Consider the following 19,892-nt stretch of genomic DNA (forward strand, 5'->3'; position numbering starts at 1 on the left):
CACCATCTGTCAAGTGCGTCTGACCAGGTTAAATCCTCAGTCTTTCTTCCCCTCATGTTTTATTCAATTCTATATTGAATAGTGAAAAAATTTTAAGTGAGCTACAGAATGGTACCACAGGAGCCAAATCATCGATTCCCTACAAAATGAGCTCTTGATCTTAGCAATCCCATCATTGAAGTATGAAAGGCAAATGTGTCTCACCGTGTAGACAAAAAGAACATCAAAGTTTAAGTTGTTTATTAAGCTTTCATTTTAATGAATCGTTATCAAGTATCACTGATGAGAAAAAGAAAGGAACAGAAAACAAAAATGACTTATCTTTTATTCAAAACAATATTTAAAGTCAATCTGAAATGATTCCTTTTTTGCCCAACTGACTGATCCGCAAAAGGTAACTTTGTCTATCTCCCTTGGAGCCCTCTTTCCATTACCAACGCTTTGAACACATATTTGTTTTCCCTCTTTGTTGTGCTCATAACATATGCCTGCAAAAAAATCTCTTTGCATAGAAAATTAATTGATAACCTAATTCTCTTAAAATCCATTAAACTTTAGGTCTGACTGAAACTTGAATCATTGACAATTTTTACCTCATTCCATGCTACCATATCTAGTTATATATCCAAGTGCATTTTCTCCTCCTCAAAATGCTGGCATTAAAGTCACCATACTCCCAGAGAGAGGGATGGCTGATGATGGTTTAACTGGAGGACATCATGTCTCCGGTGAGGGGAGAAGTTGTGATGGTGAATCCTTCAATGATGACCTCATGGGAATTGAACTCTCACTGTTTGCATCGGTCTGCATTGCAAACCAGCCATCCAGCCGATTGGACTAACTCTGCCACTCATTTTGCCTCTCCTTCAGCAATTTCATTCTTACTACACAAAGCTGCCTGTCATACTGTAATCTGCTCCACTCTCACTGTTTACTTACTATTTCTGTACACAGTGATATCAACATCCCATTAAATTCCTCTTGCTCATGCTTCTCTGATATCTTCAGCCCACTGTTCTTACCAGATCCGTAGGGATGTAGATTTTATAGCAACCTGAGATAGTAATTGCAGATACAGTTTAAATAGGCAAGTGTAAAATCATGCATTTAAAATAATGGCAAAGAAAAAATAAACAATGTAATCTCTCAAAATGTCAAGCTAATGCCTGGTTGTTATTAAAAAATAAAAGTGAGATGAGAGGTTAATGGGATAGCGAAAAGGTAGGTTAGATGAATCTGTGATCTTTTCCAGCCTTAAGATTTCCTGAGATGTTAAGTTGCCATCAGTAATGGGAAAAAAATGTTACAACTGAGTTTGTCCTGTTGAGTTACTTTAACTTGTTTCAGGTTTATCCATATGAAATGTTAGCTGTTACAATGAAAGCACGTGTCAAGCTACCAAAGGATGTGGATAGAACCAGACTGGAGGTAAGAATGTTTGTGATGAATGGAAGGATTGGCAATTAGAATTGTTATCATGTAAATGTGCTCCCTTCATGCTTGATCTTGTCTGGAATTCACTGCCAAAGTTTGAGATGTGAAAGGCAATGCAAACCAGAATGTCAATATCTGAAGTAGAAAGGTTATGGTTTTGGGTGAAACTCTTTATTGCATCTATTCTGAAAATTATTGGCCTATTCTTACCTTTCAGGTATTCTCTCATCTCTGTTTTTGGAGTATTTTTGTTTGGTTTTATAAGCATTTTTAGCTTTCATAAACTTGCACAGTTGAAATGTATGTTTGAAGATGGAGCAGTTTGTTTTTCAACAGTAAGGAAAATAACACTTGATCTTATATCATCAAATTTGTGTGTCCTTTAATAATATTCTGTTTGATAATCACAAGTTGTAATAATGATGTCAGTCAAAGAAGGAGGACTCAAAATAATGTTCTTACTTAATTAGCATTGCTGTCATGTATATGACAGGGCAGATGAGCAGGTAGATCAAAATTAGAAACATTATAAGAACTCGTCTAGCCGAATCCAGACAGATGTTGCTGATAATAGAGATCATTAGGGATTCAGATCAAAATTTTATATTGCAGCATGACAAGCAATTTAAGCAGATTATTATGTTTTCTGTCTTCTTTGCCCCAAGGAAGCTGCAATAGGGTGTTCTAAATTAACAACAGAAAACTTAACTGCTTTGAAATTACATAGTCAGCTATGTTATGTAATTGATGTCTAGATATGTCTGAGAGCTGTTCATAATCTCTAATGGAAGAATTTTTTTGAAAGAGTGTCTCTGCAACTGAGTCATAACTGTGTGTAATATCAACAGGCTATGTTGAGGGAGGAAAGTAGCTTTCTCTCATTGAATATGTCTCGGTGAAATTCATGGAGTCCATCAAGAATTCATAGCCCTGTGATAGGCAATCATGTGATTTTCTCAAGGACATTTATTGTCTCACAGCAAAGTGAATCTTGGTGGAAGGGCAAACATTGAATGCTCAAAAAGAGAGGCATATTTGTAACAGTTTTGAGGCCTGAAAGGATAACAACATCATTAAAGGAACAATAACAATAACTGATCTTCATATCGCACCACTGCTTTTAACACGCTAAAATTTCCAAAGACTCTTTACGGAAGCATTCTTAAGTAAGATTTGATATTGAATCACAGAAGACAATATCAGGACAGATAGTGAAAACTTTGGGTGAAGAGGTAGGTTTTATTCGTCAGCTTTCGATTGGTATTCCGGAGCTTAAGACCTTGGCAGGCTAAGGCATAGCTGCCACTGCCATTGGATTCTAAAGAGGCTGGAATTAAACAACTACAGAGATCTTGAAGTGTAGTGAAGCTCAAAGAGTTGATAATGATCAGGATGGGAAAGGTTATTGAGGGACCTTAACCTTACAGAGAATTTTGAAATCCAGGCATTGGTTGACCATTGGTGAGCACAAAGGTAATGAGTAAACAGAACTTTGTATGAGTTTGTATAGGGAGCACACTGAGTGACCTCTAGTTTACAGACAGCAAGATGTGGGAAGGTGGCCAAGAGTGCATTATGATAGTCATAACTAGATGTAATAAAGGCATTAATGAGTATCATAGGCAAATGAGCAGAGACAGGGATGCAGTTTGGTGATGTTACAAAGGTGTAAATAGACATACAATCTTAATGTTGACATTGATGACAGTAAGGGCTGTTTACGATCTTCCTGCAGCCTGCTAATTTCCTACCTACTCGCAGTTTAGGTGCTTCTGCCCAAGACAGATTGATTTTGATATACTTTATTGTTACTGGAACTTTCAATACTGTTGATGCATTAAAATGAAAGAAAGACTTTTATTTATATACTGACTGCCAGACTGCTTTAAGAGTTTTCACAGCCATTGAAGTACATTTTGAAGCATGATCGCTGTTGTAATGTATGAAACATGCAGCCGATTAGCATTTAACAAGCTTCCACAAACATTATCGCTTGATAATTGAGATTTTGCACATTAATATTGAGAGGTTCCTATATACCAGTTGGGATAAACCAGAGACTGAAAAAAAGGATGCCCACTGGTCCATTTTTACATTGTTCACAAAAATAATTGAATGCTTAAATGTGTACAGTCTCTTCCTTAAAGAAAATGAAATCCTGAACAAGATAAATGGGAAGTCCAATAACACCAGTCTGGTGCTAGTAAAAACATATCACAGAGCCATTTTCACCTGGACACCACATGTGGCATTGCAAACTTGTGGTCCAAAGAGCAATGGAGTTCTGGCGTTCTTCCATTCATTTCCCAGAGGTAATGTCAAAGGATAGTTGCAGTTAAGTAAAATTAAAATAAGGTCAGTTTCATCTCAGATCATGTTCACCAATCATCTGGCAGACAGTTGCAGTTGGCTTAGTGCCAGCAACTGAGAAGCGATGGCCGTAAACATTCCTAACACTGAGCAATCCTGCCCCTGACTCAATCTGCTCCTATGCCATTGACCTTTATTAGATAGGATAATATATGATATATATTACATATATGTTATTTACATATAGGTCATATATAGGCCATTCAGTCCATGACAGCATTTATGCTCCACTTTGATTTCCTTCCTTATTTTCTTATCGAAATTTGCCGTTGTAACCATCTACTTCCTTCTCTTGAATATTTTCCTATATTCACGCATCACCTGTGCATCTCACTTTGTACTTCGGCATTTGTTTTCACCCCTAATTGCCTTTGAGGTTTTGATGAGCTGCAGTACATGGTACTGCAAGATTATGACCCAAAAATGTTGAAGAAATTGTGTTATGTGATATATGATACCCTTATCTAGTTTTCCGTGAAATGTATCTAAACTATTCCTTTCGACCACTGCCTGTAGTAGCAGGTTTCATATTCTTACTACTCTAGACAATAGACAATAGGTGCAGGAGTAGGCCATTCGGCCTTTCGAGCCAGCACCACCACCGTGGCTGATGATCCACAATCAGTATCCTGCTCCTGTCTTATCCCCATAACCCTTGATTCCACTGTCTTTCACACTCTTATGGGCAAAGATTTGTTTTCTTGATTCTCCATTGGATTTCTTGTTAAAGATCTGAACAACATTAATGACCTTTAGCTTACCTCTTCCCAGCTTACCTCCACAGCCAGGACATCCCAAGATTCCTAGTGCGGCCACCAGCATCTTTAAAGCCCAGCCTTGTTTCATTAAAAAAAAACTGCCCGTCCAGAGCTGCCCTGCATGGTTCCTATCAGTTGCCAAATAATGTCAGACAGAGGGAAATTGGCACATTGCTTTGCCAGTTAGGACCAAGAAATCCTGATAGATGGGATCTGCAAGCAGTCACTGCCCATGGAAAACACCTTGAAAGCTAACTGACTCTTGTCCAAGATGGAAGCCCCAGAGGACCAAGTTGGAGCCTCGAGGTTACCACTCTGACTTTCATGTCGGGAATTGTTCCCATGTCATTTCTACTGAAAATCGTGTCATGCTGTTCAATACTTGGTTGGAAAACTGGGACTTCCTGCTTTTAATGTGAGGAAACATACCGCTGCTGACTTCATGCTGTTCCCCCAACCCTCTCTGCCCATGTAATCCACGGGTTGGTAAGATTCCACCCTCAGCTTCCCCTGCTTCTAAGGAATTAAATTCCTTCACTGCAGTCGAGCCCATTACTGCCCTCTTCTGCCTAATTCTCATAATTGCACCTTTAATTTTCTAAATATTTTGACACCTGTTTGAGGATTCTGAATAGAAAACTAAATTCGAGCGAATCATTAACGTCTCAATAATTATGAGGATGTGAAGAAGACGTGGGACAATATCAGCAGATGATATATTAGTAATCACAGGAAAGGCAGGAGTGCAGTCAAATTTGATGAGAGTTTCTCAATAGAATTTTTGAACTTATTTGCCCACCCAGTGAGCAACTAGTTTGAGATGCTTGCTGACTGCAAAGTAGAAGAGTCTGAGGTATAGTTTGTCCTCTCAACAGCATTTATTTCTGAAATAGAAGGAAGAGTTTTATCATAATTAAGTATGGTAAGACAGCTTCTAAATAAGCAGAGGATTTTGACAAATTGTGAAAACTATGTTGAGTTTTTTGTTTCTGATATTGTAAGTATGTCTTCCGATCCACTGGAGTTCAAAACTGATTACTTTTCTCAGTGAATGATTTATATTGGGATGAGTTGTAATCACTATTTCAAATGCAATTTTTGGGAATGTGAACTTATAAATTTCTATCAAAGTCAGCAAAGTGAATCTTCTGTTTGGAATGTCAGTAATTACCTGATATTTGATGCAGATAGATAGAGATTACTGTCAGGAGAGATCGGGATGGGGGACATCATTGATTGTGGGAGAGGGTTTTAGGAAGAGGAAGCAGCAGTTAACAGCTGCAATTGATAGTGATCACCTCCCTCAACCATAGAATTTCCCAAACCATGGAGACATTATTCCAAATAATTGCTAAAAGCTGAGGCCTGCAGTTTCATAACCATACTATAATTCTGCCTTGCCATTCAGGAACAGTGTCACTGGTGACCAGTCCATACTGCTTAAATCAGAATGGGCTTGCCTGCATTTATTTGCTTCAACTTCAACGCATTTGGTTGAAGATACACAAGTTACAGGTCAGTGATCTTGGTCAGTTCTGATGAAAGATCATCAAGCTGTGGTTGGTTCGCTCGCTGAGCTCGTCCATTAGTTGGCAGACATTTCATTACCCTGCTGGGTAATATCATCAGTGCCACCTCCAGTGAAATGCTGTTGTGTTTTCCTGCCTGGTATTTAAACTCTGGGGTCCAGGCGGGAAAACACAACTGCGTTTCATTGAAGGCTGCACTGTTATCGAGCAGGGTAATGAAACATCTTCAAGTGGAGTTGTGGATAGTGCAGAAGGATGTTACAGGTTACAGAGGGACAAAGATAAGCTGTACAGCTGGGCTGAGAGGTGGCAAATGGAGTTTAATGCAGAAAAGTGTGAGGTGATTCACTTTGGAAGGAGTAACAGCAATACAGAGTACTGGGCTAATGGTAAGATTCCTGGTAGTGTGGATGAGCAGAGAGATCTCGGTGTCCATATACACAGATCCCTGAAAGTTGCCACCCAGGTTGATACTGTTGTTAAGAAGGCGTACAGTGTTTTGGGTTTTATTGGTAGAGGGATAGAGTTTCAGAGCTATGAGGTCATGTTGCAGCTGTACAAAACTCTGGTGCGGCCACATTTGGAGCATTGCGCGCTGTTCTGGTCGCCGCATTATAGGAAGGATGTGGAAGCATTGGAAAGGGTGCAGAGGAGATTTATCAGGATGTTGCCTGGTATGGAGGGAAGGTCTTATGAGGAAAGGCTGAGGATCTTGAGGCTGTTTTCATTAGGGAGAAGAAGGTTAAGAGGCGACATAACAGAGACATACAAGATGATCAGAGGATTAGATAGGGTGGACAGTCCTTTTTCCTTGGATGATGATGGCTAGTACGAGGGGACATAGCTTTAAATTGAGGGGTGATAGATAGAGGACAGATATCAGAGGTAGGTTCTTTACTCAGAGAGTAGTAAGGGTGTGGAATGCTCTGCCTGTAACAGTAGTAGACTTGCCAACTTTAACGACATTTAAATGGTTATTGGATAAACATATGGATGATAATGGAATAGTGTAGGTTAGATGGGCTTCAGATTGGTTTCATGGGGCAGCGGAACATCAAGGGCCAAATGTTCTAAGTTCTATGCCCAATGTACTGACTATATTGAGCATTTTCTCTTTTTACTTCTTGAAAATTAATCCTGACCTCTTAATTATTACACTGATAAGTCATGGTCCATCTTTTACATGAAGTTAATAGCCCTGGCCACTGACTAGAAAGCAATAGGCAAGCTGATCTCTGTCAGTCCTGGAAATCACAAAGCAATTTTACATTGTTCAGCTAACGAATTGCTTGAAATCTGTCATTCTTGGCCTGGTCTGGCCTAAAGGTGAATCTAGACCCACAACAATGTGGCTGACTCTCTACTGCCCTCCGATACTACCCAGGCAAACCAATCAGTTCAAGTGGCAGATAGGGATGGGCAATGAATGCTGGCCCAGCCAGTGACACCCGTATTCCATGAATTAATTTTTAAAATAAAAATCACGGATTCCACTCTGCTCTGGCAGCAGTCAGAGGGCTGGCAGCTCTTTGCATCCAGCAGTAACCAACAGGAATGGCTGCCACTGCCTAAAACTGTGGCAGGCCCATTGAAGAGAGTCAGAGTAAAGGTACACAAAAGCAGAAATTGTTGAAAAATCTCTGCAGGTCTGGTAGCACCGGTGGAGGGAATGCAGAGTTAATGTTTTGGGTCCAGTGGAGTGGCATGGTGGCTTAGTGCTGCCTCACAGCGCCAGGGACCTGGGTTCAATTCCAGTCTCATGTTACTGGCTGTGTTGACATTGCACCTTCTCCCCCACCTGCATGGGTTTCCACCAAGTGCTTTGGTTTCATCCAATCTAAAGATGTGCAGGTTAGGTGAATGGGCCATGTTAAATTCTGCCTACAGTGTTCAGGGATGTGTAGGCTAGGAGGATTAGTTTTAGTAAAAGTGGGGTTTGGGCAATAGGGTGGGGTCTGGGTCTGGGTGGACTGCTCTTTGGTGGGCCAGTGTGGACTCAATGGGCCAAAGGCCTGTTTCTAAATTGTAGGGATCCTACGATTCTATGACCCTTCTTCAAAACGGCCGAGGTGCCCAATCAAAAGGAATCGCAGTCCACCAGCAACCTAACTCATTTTACCACGTGAACTACTGAGATGATGATTTGCCAATCTCATATTTCACTGGGGCCAGCAGGAAGAGGCCCTCAAATGACCATTATTTGACTACTTAAGAATGTAACAGTGGGCAGGCTGTCTGTCATCTACACTTCCACTGGTAAAATAGCAACAGAGGCAAGAAGGCAAAGGTATTGCATGCCCCACAATCCCGCCAAAGTTTAATCATACCTGAGCTCTTCTGTTTGCCCCACATATTAACTCTTGGTCATTATGCACTGATGTCACTCCTCCTTAGCACTGTAGGTTACATCGAAACAATCAATCTTTTAGTTTTTCACAAAGTCCTTGTGATTTAGTGATTTAATGATTTAAGTTGATTAACTTCTAAAAAATTTCTAGAATATCAGCTGATTTTGGTTAAAGTGACAAAAAACATTCAGATTGGACTCTTTTTTTTGTCCACAGTTTGACGACACCAAATGGGAGGTTACTAATAATTCCTGCACAGTGTTCTTGCAAATCTCCTAAAATCCTTAAAGCATAACTATTTAGACATGGCTTTGCATATCAGTCAGTCGTTTAATTTTGTACTGCTCCCTGCCCATCTGTAATTTATTGCAATTTCTTTGGGGCAGTTGTCTTTTAAAGGGCAAAAACAACTTTACGCAAGTTCAGTTTACTGTCTCCTGATTCTGACTCTTTGTTTTGATGAAGCCAGTTGACAGCATCAGCCTTCTGGTTGTCGTAGGAAATTAAACTCACTTCAGTCCGGTTACCACTAATGTTGATGGCCACAGATCCTTGGAGGCAACAGGGCAGGTGGGTGAGGTGATTAAAAAGACATGTGTGATAACTGCCTTCATTAGTCACAGCATGGAATACAACAGTAGGGAGCTTAATTTGGAGCTGTATAAGATGTTAGGCTGCAGCTGGATTACTGTATGCAGCTCTCCTTAAAAAAGATATGATTTCTGTAGTGGAGATTCACCAGGAGGGTGCCTACACTGGAGTCTTCCTGCTATAAAGAGGGACTCGATAGGGAAGAATTGCTTTCATTGGAGCAGAGAAGACTGAGGGGGACATAAAAACCAAACTAACTGCAGATACTGTAACTCAGAAACAAAAGCAGAAGTTGCCGGAAAAGCTCAGCAGGTCTGCTAAAGAAGGTCTGAGGAAGGGTCACCAGACCCGAAATATTAACTCTGATCTCTCTTCACAGGTGCTGCCAGACCTGCTGAGCTTTTCCAACAACTTCTGTTTTTGTTTCTGAGAGGAGACATGATTGATGTATTCAGTTACAAGGTGAATAGAGAGGGTAGATGGGGAGAAGCTTTCCCCCTTAGTAGAGGGCTTAACAATCAGGGAGCGTAGATTTAAGGGAAGAGGCAGGAGGTTTAGAGGGGATATAGGGAGACTTTTTTAAAAAATCCAGCTGGTGATGGAACTCAGTGCCGAAAAGGATGGTAGAGCTGGAAACCATCACGACATTTTAGATATATTTAGATGAGCACTTAAAACACCATTGCATATCAAGCTGCAGGCCAAATGTTTGAAAATGTGATTAGAAAATGTAGATATTTGATGACTGTGCAGACATGATGGGCTGAAGAGCCTCTATGACCACATCCAGCTCAAGTAGTATTAGTCTCCACTGAGCCACAGCTGTTCAGCCAGAAGGCAGGATGCAACTATCCACTACTTTTTGCCTTTCTCCAGCTACATTTCTTCACTTAAAACAAAAACTGGATCTCTATTTATGATGATCGTGGTCAAATCATCAAAGATCTAGAAACAAGCTTACAAGACAATGTCTATTTTTGTCCACAGCTAATGCCAAGCCAATTTAATAAATATTTACTTTAAAGAATGTCTTGCTTGTGGAGGAACCTGACTCTTTGCTAGGTTTTTATCAGTAGATGGCAGTCTCAGCAGCTGTTTGAGTCTCATCTTTCAGTTTTGAATCCATTAGGTGTTCAAATGGATCTGATTGGTAAAATATGTACTGTTTTGTTCACGAGAGTTGTCTGAAAATATCGCAAAACTAATCTATTTATTAATTCCAAAATTAAACATTTTTAGGTTAAACATTTGTATTGTGTTTGCAGAAGGCATCCAATGACGTTCTGAGACAAGAGTCCAATGAAAGTATTTGAAATGGAGACAATCTTGTGGCATGAGTTAGTTATTGGCTGGCACTTAAGAAACAGAGCAGAGATAAGAAAAAAGTTTTGGAGGAAAATTCCTCAAGGATCAAAGCAATGGTTCTGCGTATTCCATCACATATGTTGTATGATGAAAGTCTAGAACTTGTCAAGGCAAGTGTAGATAGCGGCAGCAAATAACAAAGGAACATAAACTAATTGGACAGTATTTAATTGAGGTGATGCTGGTATAAAACAAGTACCTTTTTTTTGAAGGCCACAAGCCGAATAGTGACATTAGATCCATTGCGTTTACCTGGTCATCCAGCATCTATTTACTCTAGATCTACTTTAATAGGTCTGAGATCACAGATGAGTTATGGTAGCGTGGGGTTACAGAATGGATGCTGTGGAGATAAGGTTTCAGGGGCGATTTGGTACCAAAGGTAAAGAGTTGGCTGTCAGGAGGCTAACCCCTTCCTGACACCAGATTCCTTGATCACGCACTGAGTGCCTGTAAATAAGGAGCCTCCACGAGGAAACTGCAAGCAGCTCCTCACAGGTTTGCTTATGCTCCCCAGAAAGGAACTGATTGCTCATTACGGGACTGGGAGGAGTGTACAGTAGTCAACATCACTGTGAAAAGGATTGGGAGGAACTCTGTATAAAAGTGTATGTGACAAGAATGGTGAAGTCAGTGAGACAGTGCTGCTGGGATACACCTTTAAACAGCTCTAAATTAGAAAACATTTGGAGTGGGGTAAGGCGAATAATTCTACTTTTCATTACTAATTAAACTGCTGCAGTCCATTACCCGAAAAGAAAATTGAGGATTTTGGACTATAATGGGAGTGTTTGGAGTGGAAGACAATCCATAGCATAATTAATATTTTCTTTAAAGTGACTAAAGAGCTTAATCTAAAGGGAATTCATGAAAGCAGGTCTTCCTCCTCTGCTAAATGGGACATCACAGACACTTACACTGTACATGGAGACCGCATACGTGTCCAGCTGCAGCTACTGGCTAACCATATTTCAGCGGTAGAGCTGCAAATATACTCACTGTGGGGCACCAGCAAGCTTGAGGTTATCGGTGCATTCAATGAGGTGGTCACATCACAGATAAAGACTTGAGCTGGCAGAAAGGGAATGAGTGACTACCAGACAGAGTAGAGAAAGGCAGATAGTGCAGGAGACCCCTGTGATCATCTCCTGCCTAACAAACACACCATTTTACATGCTGCTGGGGGAGACAGCTTCTCAGGGGATGGCAGCAGGAGCCAGATCCGTGGCACCACTAATGTTTCTGTTGGATAAAAGTGGAGGAAGAAGAGTTACAGGGAATCATTAATAAGGGAAAAGACAACAGATTCTACAGCTGCAAGAGATTCCACAGTCGTATGCTGCCTCCCTGATGCCAAGCTCACAAATGTCTCAATGAAAAGAGTGAAAAGCTGTTGTGCCAAATAAACATAAGCTAACTAACAAGTTTAGTCAGAAAATTCTTGAGGCAATGTGTCCTAATGCATGGAACATTCACAATAAGGTAGATGAATTATCAGTGCAAATAGATATACGCAGTTGCAATTACAGGGTGTTAGAAAGGATTCTGAGGGATAAGATTTATGACCATCTAGAAGAGCATGGCTTGATCAAATACAGTCAACACGGCTTTGTGAGGGGTAGGTCATGCCTTACAAACCTTATCGAGTTTTTTGAGGATGTGACTAGAAAAGTTGATGAGGGTCGAGCTGTGGATGTGGTGTATATGGACTTCAGTAAGGCATTTGATAAGGTTCCCCATGGTAGGCTCATTCAGAAGGTCAGGAGGAATGGGATACAGGGGAACTTAGCTGCTTGGATACAGAATTGGCTGGCCAACAGAAGACAGCGAATGGTAGTAGAAGGAAAATATTCTGCTTGGAAGTCCGTGGTGAGTGGGGTTCCACAGGGCTCTGTCCTTGGGCCTCTACTGTTTGTAATTTTTATTAATGACTTGGACGAGGGAATTGATGGATGGGTCAGCAAGTTTGCAGACGACACAAAGGTCGGAGGTGTCGTTGACAGTGTAGAGGGCTGTTGTAGGCTGCAGCGGGACATTGACAGGATGCAGAGATGGGCTGAGAGGTGGCAGATGGAGTTCAACCTGGATAAATGCGAGGTGATGCATTTTGGAAGGTCGAATTTGAAAGCTGAGTACAGGATTAAGGATAGGATTCTTGGCAGCGTGGAGGAACAGAGGGATCTTGGTGTGCAGATACATAGATCCCTTAAAATGGCCACCCAAGTGGACAGGGTTGTTAAGAAAGCATATGGTGTTTTGGCTTTCATTAACAGGGGGATTGAGGTTAAGAGTCGTGAGATCTTGTTGCAGCTCTATAAAACTTTGGTTAGACCGCACTTGGAATACTGCGTCCAGTTCTGGTTGCCCTATTATAGGAAAGATGTGGATGCTTTGGAGAGGGTTCAGAGGAGGTTTACCAGGATGCTGCCTGGACTGGAGGGCTTATCTTATGAAGAGAGGTTGACTGAGCTCGGTCTGTTTTCTTTGGAGAAAAGGAGGAGGAGAGGGGACCTAATTGAGGTATACAAGATAATGAGAGGCATAGATAGAGTTGATAGCCAGAGACTATTTCCCAGGGCAGAAATGGCTAGCACGAGGGGTCATAGTTTTAAGCTGGTTGGTGGAAAGTGTAGAGGGGATGTCAGAGGCAGGTTCTTTACGCAGAGAGTTGTGAGAGCATGGAATGCGTTGCCAGCAGCAGTTGTGGAAGCAAGGTCATTGGGGTCATTTAAGAGACTGCTGGACATGTATATGGTCACAGAAATTTGAGGGTGCATACATGAGGATCAATGGTTGGCACAGCATTGTGGGCTGAAGGGCCTGTTCTGTGCTGTACTGTTCTATGTTCTATGTTCTACAGAGACATGGTTGCAGAGTGACCAAGACTGGGAACTGAACATCCAGGGTTATTCAATATTTAGAAAGGATTGGCAAATACGGAAAGGAACAAAATCAGGAATTGCTGGGAAAACTCAGAAATTCTGAAGGACCACTGGCCCCAAAACATTAACTCTACTTTCTTTTTGCAGAAGTTGCCTGACCTGCTGAGTTATTCCAGCAATTTCTGATTTTTTTTCTGATTTCCGGCATCTACAGATACTTGTTTTTTTTTAATAGGGAAAGGAAGTTGGGTAGCATTGTTAATACAAGAGGAAATCAATGCAGTAGTGAGGAAAATTTCTTCATACGGACCTCAAATGTGCAATAATAATTTCTGAAAGAAAATCCAGAATTAAGCTGTTAAAATCTATTAGAAGGAGTTTTGCATTCTTCCTTTTTGAATTACTGAGATAACTACCCAAATCCTCAGATCTCTAGATCATCAGTAACCAGACATATGGTTCAAGATGTACATTTGGACCCCACACAATTCCTTACTTCTTACCTCCAAGAGAATTACCTGCGAAGTTTGAACTTTTGTTGGGATATGTCCTTGCTCACTGAAACACCTCTGCAAACCTCCACTGTGAGCTAGAGCTAGAGAAATCGGACAATTCTATGGATTCACCTGAATATTTACCAAGGAAATATTACACCGAAAATTTCTAATTTAAACCCAGGATAACAATGCTGTCACTCACCACTCGTTGACACCCACGTCTACCTGTGACCTGACTGTGTCCTTCCAGTGTTGGTACTCCCAACCATTCTAACCCCAACCACCTCACAAAGCTCAGATCAGGCCTGATTTCTAAAGGAGCTGCAATGTGGTGATGATCCTGGCCAATATATGAAAAGCTTTAAAGAATAATCTACAGATATCTGGAAGACAAATGCCTTCAGAGCTTCCTTTTGACATCCATAAGATGCCAAACAGGCACAGGGAACAAAAGCAATACCCAGGATGGAGACAAGAAATTGGTTCTTGAGCCTGATCAAAATATTTTGGGTGAGATGCTGGTGCTTACCATCACAAGCAGAGACCCTGTGGCAGCTAAATCTCTGAAGAGATACATAAATTGTGTTATAGCACACCACAGGAAAATTAAGTAAAATATGCTTTTTAAAAAAAATTTAACTACTTTCCAACTCTCTGCCAGCTATCATGTAGTTAATATTGCACGGTCACAATAAAATTAAAATACTTTTGACGACTGTTAAAGCACGTTACACTGATGATTGAGTGTTAGGATCCTGCCATTGTGTAGTCATTGAGTCATAGAGTCATATATATGACTATTCAGTCCACCCACTCCATGCCAACCATAATCCAAAACTAACCTAGTCCCCACCTGCCTGCACTTGGCCCACATCCCTCCAACATTTCTTATTCATGTACTTATCCAAATGTCGTTTAAACATCATAACCACATCCACCACTTCTCCTGGAAATTCATTCCTCAGACAAACCACTTTCTGTAAAAAACAATTGCCTCGTGTATTTTATAAAACTTGTTCCTCTCACCTTAAGAGTATGCCCCCAGTCTTGAAATCACCCTCCCTAGGGAAAAGACCTTTGCCGTTCACCTTATTTATATTCCACATGACTTTATAAATCTCTACAAGGTCACCTCTCAACCTCCTAATCTCCAGTTAAAAAAAATCCCAGCCTATCCAGCCTCTCCTTATAACTCAAACTCTCCATTCCCGGTAACATCCTGGTAAAACTTCTCTGAACCCTCTTCAGTTTAATAATATCCTTCCTATGACAGGCTGACCTGAACTGGACACAGTACTCCAGAAGAGGCCTCACTGGCATCCTGTACAGCCTCAGCATAACATCACAACTCCTGTACACAAAGGGCTGAGCAATGAAAGCAAGTGTGCTAAGCACCTTCTTAACCACTCTGTCTATCTTTGATACAAATTTCAAAGAATTATGTACCTGAACCACTAAGTCTCTCTGTTCTACCACACTACCCAAGTAACCATTGTCAACAACTAGACTACATGTTGTAACAGATAAATTAGCTTTAGTTGAAGATTAAACCAACCTAAAGACATTATTGAGGTAACACATTTTGAACAATTTTATTAACTGTTTTGGTTTGATTTTCTCACTCATTTAAATGAGGATGATGGGCTCAACAGAAACGTTCTGTGTAAAACGCAGTCTTACCAAGACAATTATACATGGCTAAATGCAAAAGAAAGCAAGTTCTGCTCAGCCACAACAAGATGCACTAATTTTGAAAGAGCAGACACTGTTCTGCTCATTTGTTTCTTTTCCATCTCTTATAATTTGGTAGTCCATCTAAATGAATTTGTCTAATTAGTACAAGTCTTGTGCTTTGGACTGACAAGAATTGAAGTGAGACTACTCAAACCATTTTCACACAGGATTCCTCGATCCAGCAAGAGATAGAGGCTTTCATGCAATTATTCTATCTTTTTTTTTAGTTATAATGAGGACTGTTAGAGGAAAGGACAGGGTGTAGTTTTGTGTGCCCATCTGTGCCTTTGATCATCCCCAAATTGAGGAAGATCAAGATCCCTTCCCGGCAACCTGTGTGGGGCGTTGCTCCATTTCAGGTAATCAGGCAGGAGGGGGATTGGGGGGTGGGGGTGGCGTGATGGGTGCTGCCGTATATCCCACCTGCCAGGAACGCTATAGCAGAATTAATTTCTACTATGATTGGAAGGGACGGGTGTCTCATCTGTGCCAACCTGTCTGCCTGCTTGCCCTTCCTGCCACTAATCCTGCCACGTCTCAAGGAGGAGTAATCCTGGCAGGAATCTTCATTAGACTCATCAACATGTGAGTGTAATACCCAATACCTGGGAAGAATTACTAATGGTATTAGTTGTTATTTAATAACACTCCTAACACCAAGTAAATATGTAGATCCTTGAATATTTTAAAAACTTTTTGGTGCCTTGTCATTCTGCTGTTGTCCATGAGAAGGTGATGAGCCGTGGTTTGAACCACAGTCCATCTGGTGTAGGTACACCCACAGTGCTCTAGGAAAGGAATTTGAAAATCTTACGTTCAGTTCAGTTTAATATAGACCTAGTTTGAATATAATCCATAGAGGGATAAAATTGTCTGCTGCAGCAATTTCTAATAAATGTAAACTATGAATGCTCTAGTTTAATAATGGAATTGTGTTCCATGGGTGGGGATATAAAGGTTGTAGCCAAAACGAGGTGTGGCAGTGTAAGGATGTGCTTACAATGTCGAAGGGTTTGCTCAACATCTGGTAAGAGATTCTTTCCATATGCTATTAACAAGTTCAAACATTTGGAGTCTCGAGTCCTGTCTTAATAATATCATCAGTTTAACCACTGTTTGACTCATTTTTATTTTCTTTGGAGTGCAATTTATTTTAATATTTTCTGCCCTCCCTGATCCACCAATTTCTTTCTCCTGTGGAGTATTGCTTGGCCTACTTGTGGCACTTCCTAATGATGAGGCTGAGATCAGAACCTCCTTCATGAGAGCATGTGGAGTACTGACAGGCATGTTACTACTCTGTTCAATTTATTATAAATGCTTTTCCATCAATATGGTATTCACAAAAGCCTCTTCACCAAAACCAAAAAAAGTCTCTTCCACATAAATCATTCAGTAATTAGGTGAATTGTCAAAGCCTAAACCAAATTTGTGCTAATTTTAAACACTCATTTTTGACCAAACCTTGAAATAGTAATGATTTAAATTCTTCCCAACTAAAGCCTAATGTCACAATTCCATGTGATTCTTGAACATGCAAGATATTTCGCACCTTGATTTTAAATGGTATGCATTCAAATACTTTTTCATGGACTCAAGCATTTTCATTACAAGTTATTACCAAAAGATGAATAAATATTAATGTTTAAAATCTGCTATTTAATTGCCAGGAATGTATTTGATAATTAACAGCTGGCAGTTCCCACTTGCTGTCCCTTTGCTGACATGTCATACAGCCAGAAAAAATCATGAATAAGAAACCAGTGGTATTAATTTACACTGAATGTCACTGAGTTCAGCAGGCAAATTTCAAAAGAAATAAATTGGTGTTCAATCAAAATTATCTTGTCTGACACTATCAGTTTGTTAGGTGGAATGTTCAGTTTACTGCCTGAAAATGTAATGTGCATGTTTAAGCAACGGTATGAGAGTTTTATTCAATAATTATGCATTAGTTAGAGTAAATGACATATATATTACAGCAAAAACAGTGGAAGTCATTTTGCACTTCAGAAAGTCTGCTGATGTTCTGAAATGTCACTGTTTATCTTGAGAGAACGATGCACAATACCAGTATAAGTTCTTTCCAGTGTTACACAAAGTTCAGTTAAAGGCTGCAAAAATAAACCAAATTAGCTGTACAAGTTTGTTGAGAATTTAACTGTAGTTGTGATAAAATGGTAACCAATTAATCTTGTATCACAATTTTGACAAAAGGATTTTGATTAAGTGTGGCATAATGGACTTAACCAACAGAATTGAAGCCCAATGAGGAAGAAGGATTCAAGAATGGATATAAACCAGCTGTGCTTAACCAAGGAAGTTAAGGCTAGTATCTAATTGAAACAATAAAGGACATAAAAATTCAGAAAACATTAACGGTTCAGCCATAGCTTGGCAATGCTTTAAAAAGCAACAAAAGATTAATAACAAGGGAGAAATTAAAGTGAAAGGATACCAGCAAACAATATCAAAATGAGTGAGTGAGAGCTTCTTTAAATGTATAAAACAGAGGTCAAGTGAGCTTAGATCCCGTCAAGAATGAGGCTGGAGGACTAATAATGGGAAACAGGAAATGACACAGCAGTTTGAAAAAATACTTTGCATCAGTCTTCTCAGTAGAAGACACTGATGGCATTCCACACATACTAAATAATCAAGGGTGGAAATGAGGGAGTGGCTTGTAATAACTCCACAGAGGTCAATATCACTGTTCATTTATATGTCCATAGTACTTGACACTGATCTGGCCTCCTTAGAACCAGCTCCCAGTGAACAGAACCCCGACACTTCTGGTTATATCTGACAGTCAGGACTCCCTGATTTGAACAGGTTGCCAGCCCCAATCAGGGAACTCATATTCTACGAGATCCACTTGGCCGACCTCTTTACAATATTACATCTATCCTCCTCTAAGTCCAGGAGACGTAGGCCTGTCCTTTTCCTTGTAGCCTCTGCACCAGGAGTGTCTCAGAAAAAAAATCATCCTTTTCTTCAGGTGGTAAAGATGTCAAGGCTGCAACGTCCTCTGTGTCCATCTCTGACTCCAATTTCTTCAATGCCAGACTGAGGGGGAGAACTGACAGGTTCCGACAACCTTGTCAGCAGTTGTGCGGATCCGGATATGTTTTGCTCCTGCCCCATTTGTAAACTTGCAGTTTTCATGTGGTCCACTCGCTTGTACCAGACCGCCTCACTTACCTGAACGTTGTATGTCAGGGGACCTGACTTCATGTCAGCCATGCCTCTTACCCAATGCAGGGCCATTTCTGTGGTTTCAGCACCAGACTTCATGCCCTGAGGTAAACTGTCTCTCTCACTTAGAGGAGTCTTGTGTCCAGCATTGGCTTTCCTGATGCTGTTTCACCTGCCCCACCAGGTCCTGGAAGATCAGATCTAACCTGGTGCAGCATATTCTCCCTATTAATGACTACACTGGAGCTATCCCTGCAGTTGAATGAGGGGTGGTCAGATATTCAAATGGAAATTGGGACAATTTGGTATCTGGTGAAGCTGTAGGCTGTTTCTTTAAGACTGCTGTCAAAGTTTGGACTGCCCTTTCCTCCACACCATTGGATGAAGCATCATATGAAACTCTCCTTGTCTGCTGAATGCTGTTCAACTTTAGAAATACTCAAATTCTCCGTGGTAAAGGACGGCCCATTCTCTGTTACCAACATTTCCGGGAGCCTGTGTATTGTAAACAATGCCCACAGCTTTTCTGTTGTTCTCGTGTTTGACAAATGAATTCTATGCATATCCAACCACTGTGCCTGGGCACCCACAATGACTTAAGAACACTGAGTCTATGAAGGGGCCAACATTTTCAAAGTGTCACTGAATCCAGGGTTACCTGGCCATTCCTACGAATGTAGGGAATCTGCTGGTAGTAATTTTTGTTCTTGTTGGCACTTTGGACACTGTCCTACTGACATAGCTATGTCTGCGTAAAATCATGGTCACCAGACAAAACATCTCATTTTCTGAAGAAGGGTCCCAGCTTGAAGTGTCAACTTTCCTGCTCCTCTGATGCTGCTTGGTCTGCTGTGTCTCTCCAGCTTCATACCATATTGTCTCTCACTCCAGCATCTGCAGTCCTTGCTATCTTTTCTCACCAACATCTCCTTTTTGGACATCCCTAGATGAGCCTGATGGAGTTCAGCCGGTATCTGGCACCAACCTTTGCTTGGGAAAATCACACCTTCTCCCCGTCATAAAATGCCATCCTGTAAGAATGATCTGGTCTTGCCAGATCCAGAGGTTTCAATTCTGGTTTGTTACCCCATCACCACCAGCTGTTTTAGTTTTGCCAGGATTGAATCTTTTGGCTCGATAGTCTGATATGTCAGCGGTGACCAGAAGGGTGTCCGGAAAGTTTAGAACT

General features: G+C 40.8%; 1 protein-coding gene across 1 annotated transcript in view; it reads left to right on the forward strand.

Moving 5' to 3' along the window:
- Window positions 1-19,892, forward strand: part of ablim2 (actin binding LIM protein family, member 2) — a 333,460-nt gene that overhangs the window by 276,071 nt on the left and 37,497 nt on the right. Inside the window, exon 21 of the mRNA XM_048533104.2 lies at window positions 1,348-1,428. Within this exon, the coding sequence (XP_048389061.1) occupies window positions 1,348-1,428 (81 nt within the window). The remainder of the gene's footprint in view (window positions 1-1,347; window positions 1,429-19,892) is intronic.

The sequence above is a fragment of the Stegostoma tigrinum genome, chromosome 1, assembly GCF_030684315.1.
Source record: "Stegostoma tigrinum isolate sSteTig4 chromosome 1, sSteTig4.hap1, whole genome shotgun sequence".
In the NCBI taxonomy this organism is placed as follows: Eukaryota; Metazoa; Chordata; class Chondrichthyes; order Orectolobiformes; family Stegostomatidae; genus Stegostoma; species Stegostoma tigrinum.